This window comes from Glycine soja, chromosome 15 (genome assembly GCF_004193775.1).
Source record: "Glycine soja cultivar W05 chromosome 15, ASM419377v2, whole genome shotgun sequence".
Lineage (NCBI taxonomy): Eukaryota > Viridiplantae > Streptophyta > Magnoliopsida > Fabales > Fabaceae > Glycine > Glycine soja.
Window position 1 is genome coordinate 26799339 of NC_041016.1, and position 18042 is coordinate 26817380.

At 39.8% G+C, this 18042-nt stretch overlaps 1 protein-coding gene and 1 non-coding gene across 2 annotated transcripts; both read right to left on the reverse strand.

Moving 5' to 3' along the window:
* Positions 1 to 1356: 1356 nt before the first annotated feature.
* LOC114388854 lies at positions 1357 to 1463 on the reverse strand. The gene has a single exon (XR_003661644.1). It is a non-coding gene; the product is annotated as a small nucleolar RNA R71 (small nucleolar RNA).
* Positions 1464 to 13280: 11817 nt separating this feature from the next.
* On the reverse strand, positions 13281 to 13877 carry LOC114386025. The gene has a single exon (XM_028346037.1). It carries the CDS (start codon positions 13875 to 13877, stop codon positions 13281 to 13283), a length of 597 nt encoding a protein of 198 aa, XP_028201838.1.
* Positions 13878 to 18042: the final 4165 nt, after the last annotated feature.

Here is an 18042-nt window from a genome sequence, read left to right on the forward strand (position 1 = left end):
TCCTTTCGTGTTTTATGCTTAATTGTTAGTATTGTGTTAGTATGTGTGTTAGTGTTGTTTAGTGTCCTGGTATTCTGTTTCAGTTTTTCCATTAAGCGTTTCCCCTGTTTCAGTCTCGGGTGTTTTGCTGTGAAGATTGTGCTTGCGGCAAAAACAGAGTAGTAGTAGAAATCAATTAGAGACAGATTTTAGCGACCACCCATGTTGAATTATTTGAGATTTTTTGTTTTAGTAGCTAGGGTTGTTATTTTTGGCTGAATTTTTTTTTGGTAACTTCTTTTAATCTATATTTTGTGAGAAAAATAGCTAGAGCCTTTAGTTTGGTCAGATTTGAAAGTTCCAAAAAACTAGCAAATTGTGTTTGTCAAAACTTCAAACGGCCATAACTTTTGCTCCGGTTATCAGAATCGCAATTATTATATATGCATTTGGGGTAGAAAAAAATTTCCTACGCCGTGGTAGCCGGCCTATGGCCGGCTGAGGTCTCCATCATCCAAAAAAAAAGCAATTCTGTCAAAAGTTTTTTATTTTTCAAGTTTTATTCACTTATTTTTCTTAACCTACCATTTTTAGCTTTCATAGTTAGACTTTGAATTTTTGTCTGAAATTTTTTGTGCTATCTTCTCATCATTTTATAGGGTTGCTCACAAAATTTCAAGTCATTTGGATATCATTTGCAGGTAGCTGTAGTTCAAACCTACACCTTTATTTACATGACAAGGCAACTAGTTGTGTGCATGCTGAATGTAGTGTATGACTAGAGGCAATCCATTTGACTTACAACCCTTTGATCCTGAGATAGATAGGACATTTCATAGATTAGTTAGGCATCATTTTATACCTTTTGATCATTCTGAGCATTCCATAACTGGTGAATCTGTGCATTCTGTTATTGGTGATTTTGAACATCCTGATCTTGAGCATTATAATTTTGAGCATTCTGATTCTGAGCATTCTGATTTTGCACATTCTGAGAACATGGCACAACCTCCACCTCGTGAGAGGACTCTAAGGGAAATGGATGCACCTGATTTCACCTACGAAAGCTTGTGCATCCAATACCCTGATGAGGATGTCCCATATGTTCTTAAAACTGGACTGATTCATTTGCTTCCAAAGTTTCAATGCCTTGCAGGTGAAGACCCGCACAAACATTTGAAAGAATTTCACATTGTCTACTCCACCATGAAACCCCTAGATGTCCAAGAGGATCACATATTTCTGAAGGCTTTTCCTCATTCATTAGAGGGAGTGGCAAAGGACTGGCTGTATTACCTTGCTCCAAGGTCCATCACGAGCTGGGATGACCTTAAGAGAGTATTCTTAGAAAAATTTTTCCCCGCTTCCAGGACCACAGCCATCAGGAAGGATATCTCAGGTATTAGACAACTCAGTGGAGAGAGTCTGTATGAGTACTGGGAGAGATTTAAGAAACTATGTGCCAGTTGCCCCCACCATCAGATTTCAGAACAACTTCTTCTCCAATATTTTTATGAAGGACTCAGTAATATGGAGAGAAGTATGATAGATGCTGCCAGTGGTGGAGCCCTTGGAGACATGACTCCTGCTGAAGCCAGAAATTTAATTGAAAAGATGGCCTCCAACTCCCAGCAGTTTAGCGCCAGAAATGATGCCATAGTCATTAGAGGAGTGCATGAGGTAGCTACAAACCCATCTGCATCATCTGAAACTAAGAAACTTGAAGGCAAACTGGATGCATTGGTTAACTTGGTAACCCAGCTGGCCTTGAATCAGAAATCTGTACCTGTCGCAAGGGTTTGTGGTTTGTGCTCCTCTGCTGACCACCATACAGACCTTTGCCCTTCCATGCAGCAACCTGGAGCAATTGAGCAGCCTGAAGCTTATGCTGCAAATATTTACAATAGACCTCCTCAACCTCAGCAGCAAAATCAACCACAGCAGAACAATTATGACCTCTCCAGCAACAGATATAACCCTGGATGGAGGAATCACCCTAACCTCAGATGGTCCGGCCCTCAGCAACAACAACAACAGCCTGCTCCTTCCTTCCAAAATGCTGCTGGCCCAAGCAGACCATACATTCCTCCACCAATCCAACAACAACAACAACCCCAGAAACAGCCAACAGTTGAGGCCCCTCCACAACCTTCCCTCGAAGAACTTGTGAGGCAAATGACTATGCAGAACATGCAGTTTCAGCAAGAGACCAGAGCCTCCATTCAGAGCTTAACCAATCAGATGGGACAATTGGCTACCCAATTGAATCAACAACAGTCCCAGAATTCTGACAAGCTGCCTTCTCAAGCTGTCCAAAATCCCAAAAATGTCAGTGCCATTTCATTGAGGTCGGGAAAGCAATGTCAAGGACCTCAACCCGTAGCACCTTCCTCATCTGCAAATGAACCTGCCAAACTTCACTCTATTCCATAAAAAGGTGATGACAAAAATTTACCTAACAATTTCTGTGCAGGTGAATCTTCTTCCACAGGTAATTCTGATTTGCAGAAGCAGCACATTCCTCCTCTTCCATTCCCTCCAAGAGCAGTTTCCAACAAAAAAATGGAAGAGGCAGAGAAAGAGATCTTGGAAACGTTTAGAAAAGTAGAGGTAAACATACCTCTGTTGGATGCAATAAAGCAAATTCCAAGATATGCCAAATTCTTGAAGGAGCTGTGCACTAATAAGCGGAAGCTTAAAGGAAGTGAACGAATTAGCATGGGCAGAAATGTCTCCGCATTGATTGGTAAATCTGTTCCTCAAATTCTTGAAAAATGCAAAGATCCAGGTACATTCAGCATACCTTGTATTATAGGGAATAGTAAGTTTGACAATGCCATGCTAGATTTAGGAGCCTCTGTTAGTGTTATGCCTCTGTCGATTTTTAATTCTCTATCTCTAGGTCCCTTGCAGTCAACTGATGTGGTAATTCATTTAGCTAATAGAAGTGTTGCCTATCCTGTTGGTTTCATAGAAGATGTCTTAGTTAGAGTTGGTGAACTGATTTTCCCTGTTGATTTTTATATCTTGAATATGGAAGATGGATTTTCTCAAGGATCAGTTCCCATCATTCTAGGCAGACCCTTTATGAAAACTGCTAGAACTAAGATAGATGTTTATGCAGGCACACTGTCTATGGAATTTGGTGACATAACTGTTCATTTTAATATTCTGGATGCTATGAAATACCCATCTGAAGATCTTTCTGTATTTCGTGCTGAAATAATTGACCATGTTGTTGATGAATACATGACTGATCTTTATTCTAATCTGCATGCCTCTCACTCTTCATGCATTGAGTCTGAAATTGTACTTGATCATATGTCTGAATTTGAAGCTGAGAGTGAATCTGAGAGTGATATTGATTGCATGTATGGTGGTGGTGTTTTACCTCTCGAGATTGATTTTATAGAGTCAGATAGGACTAACCATGTTTCAGGAAGTACACATACCTCTGACTTTCTTTATGAGGTAAAGGCTGAGAAACCATCTCCTTCTACCACTGTCCAGCCGACCACACCAGAATTGAAGCCTCTGCCATCAAATTTAAAATACGCTTACTTGGATGATAGCAAGAGTTTTCCAGTGATTATATCTTCCTCCCTTGCTGATGAGCAAGAGGAGAAGTTGTTGTCAGTTCTCAAGAAGCATAAGAAGGCTATAGGCTGGACCCTGGCGGACATTCCTGGTATTAGCCCATCCACATGTATGCATCGAATAAATTTAGAGGATGGAGCTAAACCAGTAAGACAACCACAGATAAGACTCAACCCGGTGATTCTTGATGTAGTGAAGAAGGAGATAACCAAGCTTTTGCAAGCTGGAATAATTTATCCTATCTCCGATAGCCAATGGGTGAGTCCCGTCCAGGTAGTCCCGAAGAAGACTGGCCTCACAGTGATCAGAAATAAGAAGGAGGAGCTGATTCCTACTCGGGTGCAGAACAGTTGGAGAGTCTGCATTGACTATAGGAGGCTGAACCAGGTTACCAAAAAGGACCATTTTCCCTTGCCATTCATTGACCAGATGCTTGAACGCCTGGCAGGTAAATCTCACTACTGTTTCCTTGATGGTTTTTCTGGTTATATGCAAATTACTATTGCTCTTGAGGATTAGGAAAAGACCACATTCACCTGCCCCTTCGGCACTTTTGCTTATAGGAGGATGCCTTTCGGCCTGTGCAATGCCCCTGGTACCTTCCAGCGGTGCATGATTAGTATTTTCAGTGATTTTTTAGAAAATTGCATAGAGGTGTTTATGGATGATTTCACTGTATATGGATCCTCTTTTGATGGTTGTTTGAATAGTTTGGAAAAAGTTTTGAATAGATGCATTGAAACTAACCTTGTTCTAAATTTTGAAAAATGTCATTTTATGGTTGAGCAAGGTATAGTTTTAGGCCACATTATTTCCAATAAGGGTATTGAAGTAGATCCTGCAAAAATTTCTGTTATTTCACAATTGCCTTACCCCTCTTGTGTGCGAGAGGTGCGATCTTTTCTTGGTCATGCAGGATTCTACAGGCGCTTTATAAGGGATTTTAGCAAAGTAGCCCTTCCACTGTCCAACTTGTTGCGAAAGGAGGTGGAGTTTGACTTTAATGACAGATGCAAAGAGGCTTTTGATTGCCTCAAAAGAGCGTTGACTACCACCCCCATCATCCAGGCACCCGATTGGACAGCCCCTTTTGAGCTTATGTGTGATGCATCAAATTATGCATTGGGGGCTGTCCTTGCTCAGAAAATTGATAAATTGCCCAGGGTGATATATTATGCTTCTAGGACTTTAGATGCTGCCCAAGCAAATTATACTACTACTGAGAAAGAGCTTATAGCCATAGTTTTTGCTCTTGAAAAATTTCGATCTTATTTGCTTGGTACTCGCATTATTGTTTATACTGACCATGCAGCTCTAAAGTACTTGTTGAAGAAGGCTGATTCTAAGCCTAGGTTGATCCGATGGATGCTCTGGCTCCAAGAGTTTGACTTGGAGATCCGTGATAGGAGTGGAGCACAAAATCTAGTTGCTGATCATCTGAGTCGGATCGAACGTGTCTTTGATGCAGATTCACCTATTCGGGATGATTTCCCGGATGATCATTTGTATATATTGTATAGTATTTCTAACTCTCTTTCTACTCCCTGGTTTGCTAACATTGTCAATTATTTAGTTGCCTCTGTTTTTCCTCCCTTAGCATCTAAGGCCCAAAAGGATAAAATTAAAAGTGATGCTAAGCATTTTATTTGGGATGACCCCTACTTGTGGAAATTGTGCAGTGATCAGGTCATTAGACGGTGCATTCCAGATCATGAGACTGACTCAGTCCTGCAGTTCTGTCATTCTTCCGCACCGGGAGGTCATCTGGGTGTTCAAAGGACAGCTCGCAAAGTGCTTGATTGTGGTTTTTATTGGCCCACCATCTTTAAAGATGCGTGGAAGATCTGCAGCACTTGTGAGCAGTGTCAGAGAGCAGGAAATACACTTACATGGCGACAACAAATGCCTCAGCAACCTATGCTATTCTGTGAGGTGTTTGATGTCTGGGGTATAGATTTCATGGGTCCTTTTCCTGTCTCTTTTGGTTATGTTTACATTCTCCTTGCAGTTGACTATGTTTCAAAATAGGTGGAAGCCAAGCCCACTAGAACTAATGATGCTAAAGTTGTCGCAGACTTTGTCAGGTCTAATCTGTTTTGCAGGTTTGGAGTACCTAAAGCAATTGTTAGTGATCAAGGAACCCATTTTTGCAACAGGACAATGCATGCCCTGCTTAAAAAGTACGGGGTGGTACACAGGGTATCCACACCATACCACCCCCAGACCAATGGACATGAAGAAATTTCTAACCGAGAAATCAAGCGAATTTTAGAGAAGATTGTGTAGCCAAGCAGGAAAGATTGGAGTACCAGGCTTGATGATGCTCTCTGGGCACATCGGACTGCCTACAAAGCACCCATAGGAATGTATCCTTATCAGGTTGTCTTTGGAAAGGCATGTCATCTTCCAGTGGAAATTGAGCACAAAGCTTACTGGGCAGTGAAGACTTGCAACTTCTCTATGGACCAAGCTGGTGAGGAAAGAAAGTTGCAACTGAGTGAGTTAGATGAAATCCGCCTAGAAGCCTACGAGAACGCCAAGTTCTACAAAGAAAAGACCAAGAAGTTCCATGATAGCATGATAGTTAAAAAAGACTTCGTGGTTGGGCAAAAAGTATTATTGTATAATTCTAGGCTTGGACTCATGAGTGGTAAGTTGAGGTCTAAGTGGATTGGTCCTTTTGTTGTTACTAATGTTTTTCCTTATGGTACAGTTGAGATCAAAAGCGACTCCACAAACAAGAGCTTCAAGGTCAACGGACATTGACTTAAGCCATTCCTCACGAACCCTTCTTTAGTGGATGTAGTGGTGGAAGAGACTTCCTTACTCCACCCTACTCTTCCTCCACCATGACTTAGGGAGTTTTTCTTTTCCTATCTCCTTCCTTGCTTTTATTACACTTGTCCGATTCTTTTTGATGATTTAATTGTTTTTAATCTTTTAATTGTGCTACATTGAGGACAATGTGTTGTTTAAGTATGGGGGGGGGGGAGTGTTCTTTGGTTTTGCTAGTTTTGTTGGTTTTGTTAATTTGTTAGTTGTGTTAATTTGTTAATTTTGTTAGTTTCGTCGGATTTTTAGCTTAATATTTTGGGTCAATTTTGTGTGCACGTACGGATTTGCATGTTTTTCTTTGAATTATAGGATGTTCAAGAAATGGGTAATTGTTTTGAAAATAAAAGTTCTTGACATTTTGTGACTTGAAATCCTTGATTCTTCTCTACATGTCATGATAGTTTTGAAAGCTCAATTTGAAAGTGATGAGTTTACCTTTGTGAGAATTTGAGCCATCCATCATCATAATCATTTGGTGTGTTTTGCCCCATTGATTGCTTGCACAATAGCCTTGGCTTGATTCTTGTTGATGCGTCCTAATTCACATGCATATTTGAAAATGATTGAGGCAATTTTGTTCTTATAAGCTTCTAGCCAAATGGACTTACCTTGAATTAATTCCTTTGATAGCCCTTTTGAGCCTTGTTTCCCTTTCCTTGTTTTGAAGCTCACTACAAGCCTTAAGTGAAAAACCATGATATCACCATATCCTTAAGGAATTTTGGAGCTTTGGAATTGTTTTGGGAATAAGTGTGGGGGTTTTTTGTTTCATTGGACAATTTGTTTTGTTGGCTATGCTTCATGATGTATTTTGGGCCATACTTGATGTACATTGTATATTGGTTAAATGTTGGACATGCTGAATGAAATGTTGTTTCTCAAAGGCTATAGAGTAAAAAAAAAAAAAATTCGAAAAAAATAAAATTTCGAAAAAAAAAAAGAAAAGCAATAAAGTTGAGTGAATAAGATCTTAAATGGCATAAGAATGATGAAACTCTTGGTTCTACTCTTCATGTTTAAATTTTATCTTCTTTTTATTTTCTTATTTTTTCTTAATATGCACTTATTCCCCATTGCTCCTCTATCCCTTTGGGATTTAGCCACTTATTCCATATTTTTCCATACCTTGTCCTTGGCCCCATTACAACCTTAAAAGACCTTTTGATCCTCATGTGCTTGTGTTTATGGGTTGATTGTCAATTTTAGAATCTTGCCAAGTTTATGTGGTGTTTGCTTTCATGGGTGCTTTGAGGGTAAATAGTAGCCTAGACACTTGAGAGATAGAGTGTATATCTTGTGAGGCTTTATCACTTTTCATTCTTGAGCTGATTAACTATTTTGCCATGATTGGGTTGCTTGGATGATTTTCATGAATGTCTTGACTTTTTGGATCTCCTTATGTTAGATGTTACCCATTCCTTTCATTCCTTGATGTTCATTGAGAAATATGTGAATGTTTTTGTTTGTCTCCCTTTGATATCCTTGGATTTTGTTCTTTGTTTCATTTTGCCCAGGAGTGCAAAAGGCTAAGTATGGGGGGTTTTGATGTGCCATCATTTTCTTCTATTTTCTAAACCCTTTTTGCACCATTTTAATTATTGATTGGTCTTAATTGTCAATTAATTAGGCAGTTTTATTATTTGGGCTCATTTAGCTAATTTGATGTTTTTAATCTAATTTCAGGAATTAATGAAACATTGGGCTTAATCCGGATTTTGGTTGTGGACTTGAAGAGGGCAAATAAAGCAACGCTTACCTTAGTTAATTTCTAATTAGGAAATTTCGCAATTTTATTTTATGTTGTTCAGTGTTTATTTCGTTTTGGGCCGGAGTATTGTAATAGGGCCGAGTGACTTTGAGTGACTCTTTTTAAATAGCTGCCTTGGGATTCGTGCAGGGTATTCTGTTATGCTATTCATTATTCAGAGCTTTTGTTTTAGGGTTTTCGTTTTTCTGCTTGATGCTACTGTTCACGTAATGCAATTTTACGTTTTCTGCTTCTAATTACAGTTTCGTTCTTCCTTCTTCTTCTATTTTCATTTACGTTTCTGTTCATTTACGATTCTGTTCATTTACGTTTCTGTTTAATGTTTCATTTGCGTTTTCTGTTTGAATCCATGGAAGGCTAGATTTTCTGGTGTTGTTTCCTTTTGAGGACGAAGCCCAACTCTCTTTGAGGTTTCGCTTGTAATGTGGTTTCCTGGCAGTTTTCCCTTCACCAGTTATCCCAATTTCGTGAACATTAATCAGTGCACGCTTCATGTTCGATTAATTGCCTCTGAGCCTAACTTGCGTTCATGCTTAATGGACGAAGGGCTAACTGGTGTATGTGGTGCCTAATCACGTATTGAAAACCCTAAGTTGATTTTCGCTTAGTAAATTGAAATAGGGTTGGATTAAGTGGTTGACTGTTAGGGAAGAATTCTCCATAAACCAGGATAAGAGAATGGCTTCTGAATCAGAGGAAACAACCCGTTTTTAATATTAGTAGTTTCGTATTCCAGTTTACTTGTTCTGCTCTTTAATTACCAAACAACCAAACCCCCCCCAATCGTTACTGTTACTGCAAGTATATTATGAACATTTGGTTTGTCACTGCTCGTTGGGAAACGACCTAGGATCACTTCCTAGTTACTGCATTTTCATGTTTATTTGATTCGGGTACGGCCTCGATCAATCTGATCTGTGGGGGTACCCTCTTCTTGAGCCATGTGTGTATCTGCATCAAAATAAAAGGGCTCATGTGGGGTGAGCTCATCCTCCCCCTCTGCTACTGGTGCTGGTGCTGGTGGCTCCTCAATATTAGGCTCCTGGGCTGCAGATGCCCCACCCCCTCTAGAAGAAGAGGGTTGGTCTCTTGGCTAGGCCACCTGAGCATCAAAATCCCCCATGCTCATAATGGAGGGCAAGCCCAAGCCCTGAAGGCTTTGCATGATAATGGACTGCCCCCTGTGGATGCTCTAAGCATGGAGTGCAACATCTGTGGTGTAAAAATAAAATCTGATGGTCTTACAGATATAGGAGCTGGGAAAACAGATGTGGATGCAGATGGGACAGATGGAATTGGTGTTGGAGATGAGGAATGAGGAACCTCAGAAGATGGGGGAGCCTCAGACCTCTTCCCCCTGGCCTTGCGGGGCCATTTGAAAGTAACTGAGAGGTCATCTAGGTTCCAGCAGTTTTTCTTAATATATGTCAAATTAATGGTAGGACTTAATCTCTCATGGGTCAAGGGATCAGAGTGGACTCCCCGGGCTTTACATAAAGCAGTGATTAGGGCAGGAAAGCCGAGCCTTGAGGAGTCGTGTTGGGCCATGAGTTTAATCTGACTAGAAATGAAGGATCCAAGATTCATATCCATCTTCTGTATGAGTGCATATACTAACTTGGCCCTATCTAAATTGATGTCAAAAGTATGAGAGGTGGGGGCCAAGTTAGAAAAAGAAAAGACACTCCAAGTTTGAGCAAGAGTAGTCAAGTTTTTCCTTAAAATCTTCAAAGGTAGTTCGTTTGAATTCAATTCAAATCCCTTGCCTGGGATACACAAGCAGGTGTAGACAAAGGATCAAGCTGAAAGTTTTGATGATGCCAAAGGATTACATGAATCATATGCTTCTCAAAGATTTACTCAAGACAAAGCAATTAGAGATATTCAAGATGGATAATCAAGACAGTCTATAGAGTTTTAGAAAGGATATTAAATAGGAAGGGAATTCCTATTGAAATCGCAAAAGGTTTGGCCAAGAATTTTAAGTTAAAAAAAGTCTTTATCAACAAATTTACTCTCTGGTAATCGATTACCAGAGGATGTAATCGATTACCAGTGGCCAAAACTGATTTACAACAGCTATTAAAATTTGAATTCAAAATTTGCACTGTGTAATCGATTACACATATATGGTAATCGATTACCAGCAGTTTCTGAACGTTTTAATTCAAATTTTAAAGAGTGTAATCGATTACACACTTATTGTAATCGATTACCAGAGGAGTTTTTCAGAAAACATTCTCAACAGTCACATCTTTTTATGTGGTTATTGAATGGCTATCATAGGCCTATATATGTGTGACTTGAGACACGATTTTGTCAGAGTTTTTCAGAACAACAAGTGTTAATTCTCTAAAAGAGCAAAATTGTTTTATCCTCTTAAAGATTCCTTGGCCAATTCAATTGCAATTCATTAAGGAATTATTTGAGCGCTCAATCTGTAAAATCCATCTCTTTCTAGAGAGATTCATTCTTCTTCTTCTACTCATTCTCTAAGGGATTAAGAGACCGTGGGTCTCTTGTTGTAAAGGAATTCTAAACACAAAGGAAGGATTGTCCTTGTGTGTTTAGAACTTGTAAAAGGAATTTACAAGATTGTGGAACTCTCAAGGGGGTTGCTTGGGGACTGGACGTAGGCACAAGGGTGTGGCCGAACCAGTATAAATCTGAGTTTGCACTTTCTCTTCCCTTAATCTCCTTTGTTTATTATTGCTTTACATTCATATTCAAATTGTTTTATTTGAATTAATATTTAAGAAGTTCATTGTTAAGGGAATCTATAACTTGAAAAGAAAGTGAAATAAATTTTTAATTGGGGAAGTAGTTTGGGATATCTTAATTCAACCCCCCCTTCTTAAGATATCTGAGGCCACTTGTCTAACAGCAGGCTGCTAACTCTTGCTGATTTGGCCTTAGCAAAAAAAATCTTGCATATGCTGGAAGACTTTCTCCTTACTCTATAACCATTGGTGTTTCCAAAAAAGAGTTGAGGGCAGCTGAGTCAAATGGAATCCATTGCCCCTTAACTTTAACCTATTTTGGTGACTTGGCTTCAGGATCATAAGCTTTTGCCTAAAACTCCTTTACAAGTGCCACATCTATATTTCCCTCTACCAAATTTGCGATCTTCTTATGCCAGTTCCTCCTGTTTAACTCCCTTTGAAATTCCTCAAAGTCATTGAACGACAATTGCACATTCCTTTCAGGTATGATCTTTCTGTCGAAGATATTGTTTGTGTAACGATCCCATGCTTCAGGGGAAGAAAATTTGTGTCTATCATATCTGATCTGAGAAGATGAAAAAGCAAGGGACTTTTTTTTCTGTGATGCCATTTGCAAAATATAAGACAAAAGACACGAGATTAGTACAAGTTATTTTCACAAAAATAGAAAAATAAAACTGAAATTTTGTCTGGGCACTTAGCGCAGCGCCCAGCTGCGCTTAGCCTAAGTCTACAATTTTCAAAACAGTAGAGGAGTGGAGCTTAGCTCAACCTCAACATAAAGACATTCAGGCTTAGCGCACAAAGTGCGCTTAGCCTGACTACAAAAACTTAAAAGACAATGAGGGAGTTGAGCTTAGCGCAGTAGGGTGCTTAGCTCGACACGCAACAAGGGCTTAGTGCACAAAGGCGCTTAGCCTTATTACAAAGGTAAAGAAACAAAACCTAAGTGGCGCTTAGCTCAGCAAGCTGGGCTTAGCGCCTGAACTACTGTGAGTATCTTAGTATACTATTGACACTTAGTGCACAGGCGCGCTTAGCGTCTGCATCGTTTTGGTTCAACAGCCATGATGAACGCGCTTAGCGCGACATGGTCCGCTTAGTGCGATCATCAGAAATCCTAAAAAATTTAACAGTTACGATGAACAGGCTAAGTGCAACAAGTGCGCTTAGCGTGTTCGTCGAAATTCCCAGAGATACACACAGGGGTTTTCACCCCTTTCAGCCATATTGCCCCTAATGGGCTTCTAAACTACCTAAAGTCCTAAAATACCTAACCCTAAAACTAAGTAACTTAACTTAACAACAATACTAGTAACGAAAACCATAAATCAACTATCCTAAGGTTTGAAGCATGAAAAGTAAAAATAGAAATGTGCTAACTTACTTGGATTGTCTTTGAAATGAAGCAAAGATGATGCAGAGAAGCAGTAAAAACATAGCAGAAAGTAAAAGAATGCTCAAAGATGAGAGGATGCAGAGGTTTGGGTGCAAAGGTAGCAACCCAAGTGCCTCTACCTTTGAATTTTAAAAACTGAAATATGTATGAGGTGCTTAGCGCGCAGCTGCTCTTAGCATGCCAATATGACATTTGAGTTTAAAACACTAGCGCTTAGCCTAGCCTCGTGCTAAGCCCAACTTGAAGTTGTAAAATCCCGTAAGCATTTAGGGCTTAGCGCGGCAGGCTGCGCTTAGCGCTTTCTGCAACACCAAAATTCTTTCTGCAATATGTGCTTAGCCTGAGATGCGAGGCTTAGCGTAACATCAAGCTTCAACTTACAGTGAGTGATTCAGGCTTAGCACCACTACATGTGCTAAGCGCACTTCCAATGATTTCAAAACAGAACGATGTTGGCACTTAGCGCATCCTTTCCTGCTAAGCCCAGCTTGAAAGCTCAACTTACAGAATGAATCTGGGGCTTAGCGTAGGATGACGCGCTTAGTGCAACTATAATGAATTTTCACAGAGAGGAAGTGGCGCTTAGCGCATCATCCATGCTAAGCCCACTGCTTAAGGTGCAACTTACAGTGAAGATGTTGGGCTTAGCCCAGCGATGTGTGCTTAGCTGAACCATTCAGCCAATCAAACAACGGTCTTTGAGCTTAGCGCGAGCAAGCTTAGCTTAGCGCGTGAAGCGATGGCGCTTAGCAGATAAGCAATCTGAAAATTTTTCTAAGTCATTTTCTACTTATCTCTTCATACATAATTTAAAAACCCTTTTTGTTCATTACTACACAAGCTGAAATAAATCACAATCACAAGCAAGATGTCCTAACTACATGCAAGAAATAAAAATGAAGATAGAGAAGGGAAAGAAAAGCTGGGTTGCCTCCCAGTAAGCACTTCTTTAACGTCACTAGCTTGACGCATCATCCTGTTATCCAGGATCCAATAAAGTTCCAACTTCAAGGACCTTCTTCTCAGGTATTCTTTCCTCCATCACATAAACTTTAAAACAGACATTTCGGTCAGGTGGCTCTTTATCTTCATGAAATAGATCAAAGCTGATTTTCTGATCTTCTATGCCCATTTGCAACATCTTCTTTCCCATATCTACTACACATCTTGCAGTAGACATGAATGGGCGACCAAGAATGAGAGGAATATCAACATCCTCTTCTATGTCTATCACCACAAAATCAGCTGGAAATATAAGGTGCTTCACCTTCACCAAAACATCTTCAATCACTCCATACGGTCTTGTGATGGAGCGATCAGCTAACTGGAGAGTCATGCGCGTAGGTATTATTTCTATATCTCCAAGTCGTCGGCATATGGAGAGAGGCATTAAGTTGATATTAGCTCCCAGGTCTATGGGAGCTTTTCCTACAACAACCTCACCAATGGAACACAGTATCGTGACAACTCCAGGATCTTTGTGCTTAGGTGGAAGAATGCGTTGAATCACAACACTGCAATTGCCTTCCACCACAATTCTATCACTATGGATGTACCAGTTCTTCTTTGTCAGCATATCTTTTAAAAATTTGGCATAGAGGTGCATTTGTTGAAGTGCTTCTCCAAAGGATAAAGTAATTTCCAGTTTCTTGAAGATATCAAGAAATCTGGTCAAATGTCTTTCTTTCTCTTTCTGGGAAGGTACCAAAGGATAAGGTACTTCCTTGCCTTCATTTGGAGTAGTATCCTTCTTCTTTTCAGTGTTTGCCTCACTCTTGCCTCTCCTCATCTCATCATCAACAACTTTCTCTTTTTGTTTTTCATTTTTCAACTTTTTTTCTTTTTCTTTTTCTTCTTCTTTTATTCTTTCTTTTTCTTTCTCTTTTATTGGTGTCTCTTCTTCCTTATCATCTACAACATCCAGATTCATGAGCTCCCCCACGATTGTACATCTTACAACCTGCAAAATAGAAGCATGTGAAGTATGTGCAGAGTGAATTTGAGTTGACAGCTTACTTAGTGTTTTAGTCAATGCCTCAAGTTGCTTAGACAACAACTTATTTTGTGCAAACAATGCATCTTGGGAGGTTAGCTCCAATAAACTCTTTTTAGTAGGAATGTGAGCTCTATCTCTCAAAATAGCAATGTCACTTGCAGCCATATTTTCAATGAGATCCATGGCTTATTCAGGGGTCTTCAATTTGATTTTCCCACCTGCAGAAGCATCCAATAGCTGCTTGGACTGCAATCTTAACCCATTTATAAAAATTTTGTGCTGTATCGGTTCTGAGAATCCATGAGTGGGAGTCTTTCTCAATAAACCACGGAATCTTTCCAAGGCCTCACTCAAAGATTCATCAGGAAATTGGTGAAAAGAAGAGATGGCGGCTTTGCCTTCTGCAGTCTTAGACTCAGGAAAATATTTCTTGAGAAATTTCTCCACAACCTCATCCCATGTCTTAAGACTATTGCCTTTGAATGAATGAAGCCACCTCTTAGCTTCTCCCGATAAAGAAAACGAAAACAAGCTCAATCGGATTGCATCTTCAGGCACTCCAGCCAACCTAATAGTATTGCATATTTCTATGTAGGTGGCTAAGTGTGCATATGGGTCTTCATTCGGTAATCCATGAAACAAATTATTCTGAATTAGCTGAATCAATGATGGTGGATATGTAATGGTTTGTGCTTGAACTTCTGGTTGAGCAATGCTGGTGAAAAATTGTGGCACATTAGAACTTGAATAATCTTCTAGGGTGACTCTTCTTGGCTCTTCAGCCATAATGTGGTCTTCGATAGGATCTAAATGAGAATGTCCTGCAATAGGAAAACTAGAAGATGCCTTAGAAGATTGAGGTTCTTCCTCTGGAATTGCTGCTGCTTCTAAATCCTGCAAAAAATTTCTAACTCTCTCTTGATTACGCCTTCTACAAGTGGCGTTAGTCTCCAAATCAATGGGGATCAAATCACCTACAGTAGATCTTCTTTGCATACAAGAAAACAGAATAGCAGTTATCCAGTTCAAAAGAACAATGAATGTGCTATAACTACTATGTTAGTCAAAAGAACAATGAATGTGCTATAACTACCCATCGCAGTAGACATAAGTGGGCGGCCAAGAATAAGAGGAATTTCAACATCCTCTTCTATATCTATGACAACGAAATCAGTTGGAAATATAAGGTGCTTAACCTTCACCAAAACATCTTCAATGACTCCATATGGCCTTGTGATGGAGCGGTCAGCTAACTAGAGGGTTATGCGTGTGGGCATTATTTCTAGCTCTCTAAGTCGCCGGCACATAGAGAGAGGCATTAAACTGATACTAGCTCCCAAATCTATGAGAGCTTTGCCTACAACTACCTCACCGATAGAACACGGTATCGTGACAACTCCAGGATCTTTGTGCTTGGGGGGAAGAATGCATTGAATGACAGCACTACAGTTACCTTCCACAACAATTCTGTCACTATGGATGTACCGATTCTTCTTGGTTAGCATATCCTTCAAAAATTTGGCATAGAGTGGCATTTGTTGGAGTGCTTCTCCAAAAGGCAAAGTAATTTCCAATTTCTTGAAGATATCAAGAAATTTGGCCAAATGACGCTCTTTATCTTTCCGGGAGGGTACCAATGGATAAGGTACCTCCTTACCTTCAATAGGAGTAGCCTTTTTCTTCTTTTCTATGTTGGCCTCACTCTTGCCCTTCTTCTTCTCAATCTCAACAACCTTCTCTTTTTGTTTTTCATTTTTCTGATTTTTTTTCTTTTTCTATTTCTTCTTTTTCTTTTTGTTTTTTTTCTTGTTCTACCTTCATATTTATTCCTATTTCACTCTCTTTTATCGGTGACTCTTCTTCTTCATCACCTTCTGCTTCCTCAACAATTTCTTCAAGTTCTACTAAATCATCAACTGGTTCCAGTGCCGACTGATCAACCAATTGTTGTTTAAATCCCTCTACCTTTTGATTAGCTCTTCCTTCCTCATCTTGAATCGCCATTCTACTTCTAGTCATCACAACTTTACACTCTTCCTTAGGATTTTTCTCTGTGTTTGCTGTAAAGCTGCTGGATGGTCTTTTAGCTAACTACTTTGCAAGCTGGCCCACCTGAACTTCTAGATTCTTAATTGCAGACTCCGTGCTTTTTTGGTTAGACATTGACACTTGCATGAATTGAGCTAGAGTCTCTTCCAGCTTTGTGGTTCGGTCATAGAGACTTGGCATCTACTATTGTGGCCTTGTAGATGAACCACCCTGGTCTCTGTTGAATTGGTTACTAGGGTGATTTTGCCACTGTCTCTAATGTTGATACTGCTGGTGTTCTGAAATCCTGGAAATCCACTTGTATTGAAATTGCCTCAGGGCTGATTCCCCATATAATTAACCTCATGTGCAATTTTCTCTTCATTAGGGATAGAACATCAAAATTCATGAGCTCCACCGCAAATTGTACATCCTGCAACCTGCAAAATAGAAGAATGTGAAGTTTGTGCAGAATGAAGCTGAGTTGGCAACTTACTGAGTGTTTCTATTAATGCCTCTGGTTGCTTGGATAGCAACTTGTTTTGTGCCAACAGAGCATCCTGTGAGGTTAGCTCCAATAAGCTCCTCTTAGTAGGAATGCGGGCTCGATCTCTCAGAATGGAAATGTCACTAGCAGCCATGCTTTCATTTAAGTCCATTGCTTCCTTAGGGGTCTTCATTTTGATCTTACTCCCAGCTAAAGCATCCAAGAGCTGCTTAGATTGTGGTCTCAACCCATCTATGAATATGTTGAGCTTTATTGGTTCTAAAAAACCATGAGTGGGAGTCTTCCGCAATAAACCTTTGAATCTTTCAAGTGCCTCACTCAACGATTCATCAGGAAACTGGTGGAAGGAAGAGATGGCAGCTTTGCCTTCTGTAGTCTTCGATTCAGGGAAGTACTTCTTCAAGAACTTTTCCACTACTTTATCCCATGACTTCAAACTGTTTCCTTTAAAAGAATGAAGCCATCTCTTAGCTTCTCCAGCTAAAGAAAATGAGAACAGACTCAACCTGATTGCATTTGTAGGCACACTCGCCAGCCTGATAGTATTGCATATCTTTATCTAGGTGGCCAAGTGAGCACAGGGGTCTTCATTGGGTAGACCATGGAACAAATTATTTTGAATCAGCTATATCAAAGAGGGAGGATAAGTAATTGTCTGAGCTTGAACTTCTGGCTATGCGATATTGGTGAAAAATTATGGCACAGTAGAACTTGAATAATCCTCCAAGGTTACTCTCCTTGGCTCTTCAGCCATGATTGGGTCTTCAACAAGTTCTATATGAGAATGCCCTGCAATAGGAAAACTAGAAGATGCCTCAAAAGATTGAGGTTCTTCTTCTGGAGTTGCCGCTGCTTCTAAATCCTGCAAAAAAATTTATGATTCTCTCTGAATTATGCCTTCTACAAGTGGCGTTAATCTCCAAATCAATGGGGATTAAATCACCTGCAGTAGATCTTCTTTGCATACAAGAAAACAGAACAACAATTATCCAGTTCAAAAGAACAATGAATTTACAGTAACAACAATATACACAAAAGAATCAATGAATCAAAAAGAGAATGATAAAAATCAATGTCGTACAACTGAACTGAACTCTTCTAATGAATCTAGTTCCCTGGCAACGGCGCCATAAATACTTTGTCCATTTTCCCATATGGTTCCTTTTTCTCCAATTCTCAACAATTGTATTCAAGGGAAATGAAACACCG

Excerpts from the sequence above, each read along its gene's own strand:
- LOC114386025 (XM_028346037.1), bottom strand. The coding sequence starts at position 13,877 with ATGCTGACAAAGAAGAACTGGTACATCCATAGTGATAGAATTGTGGTG.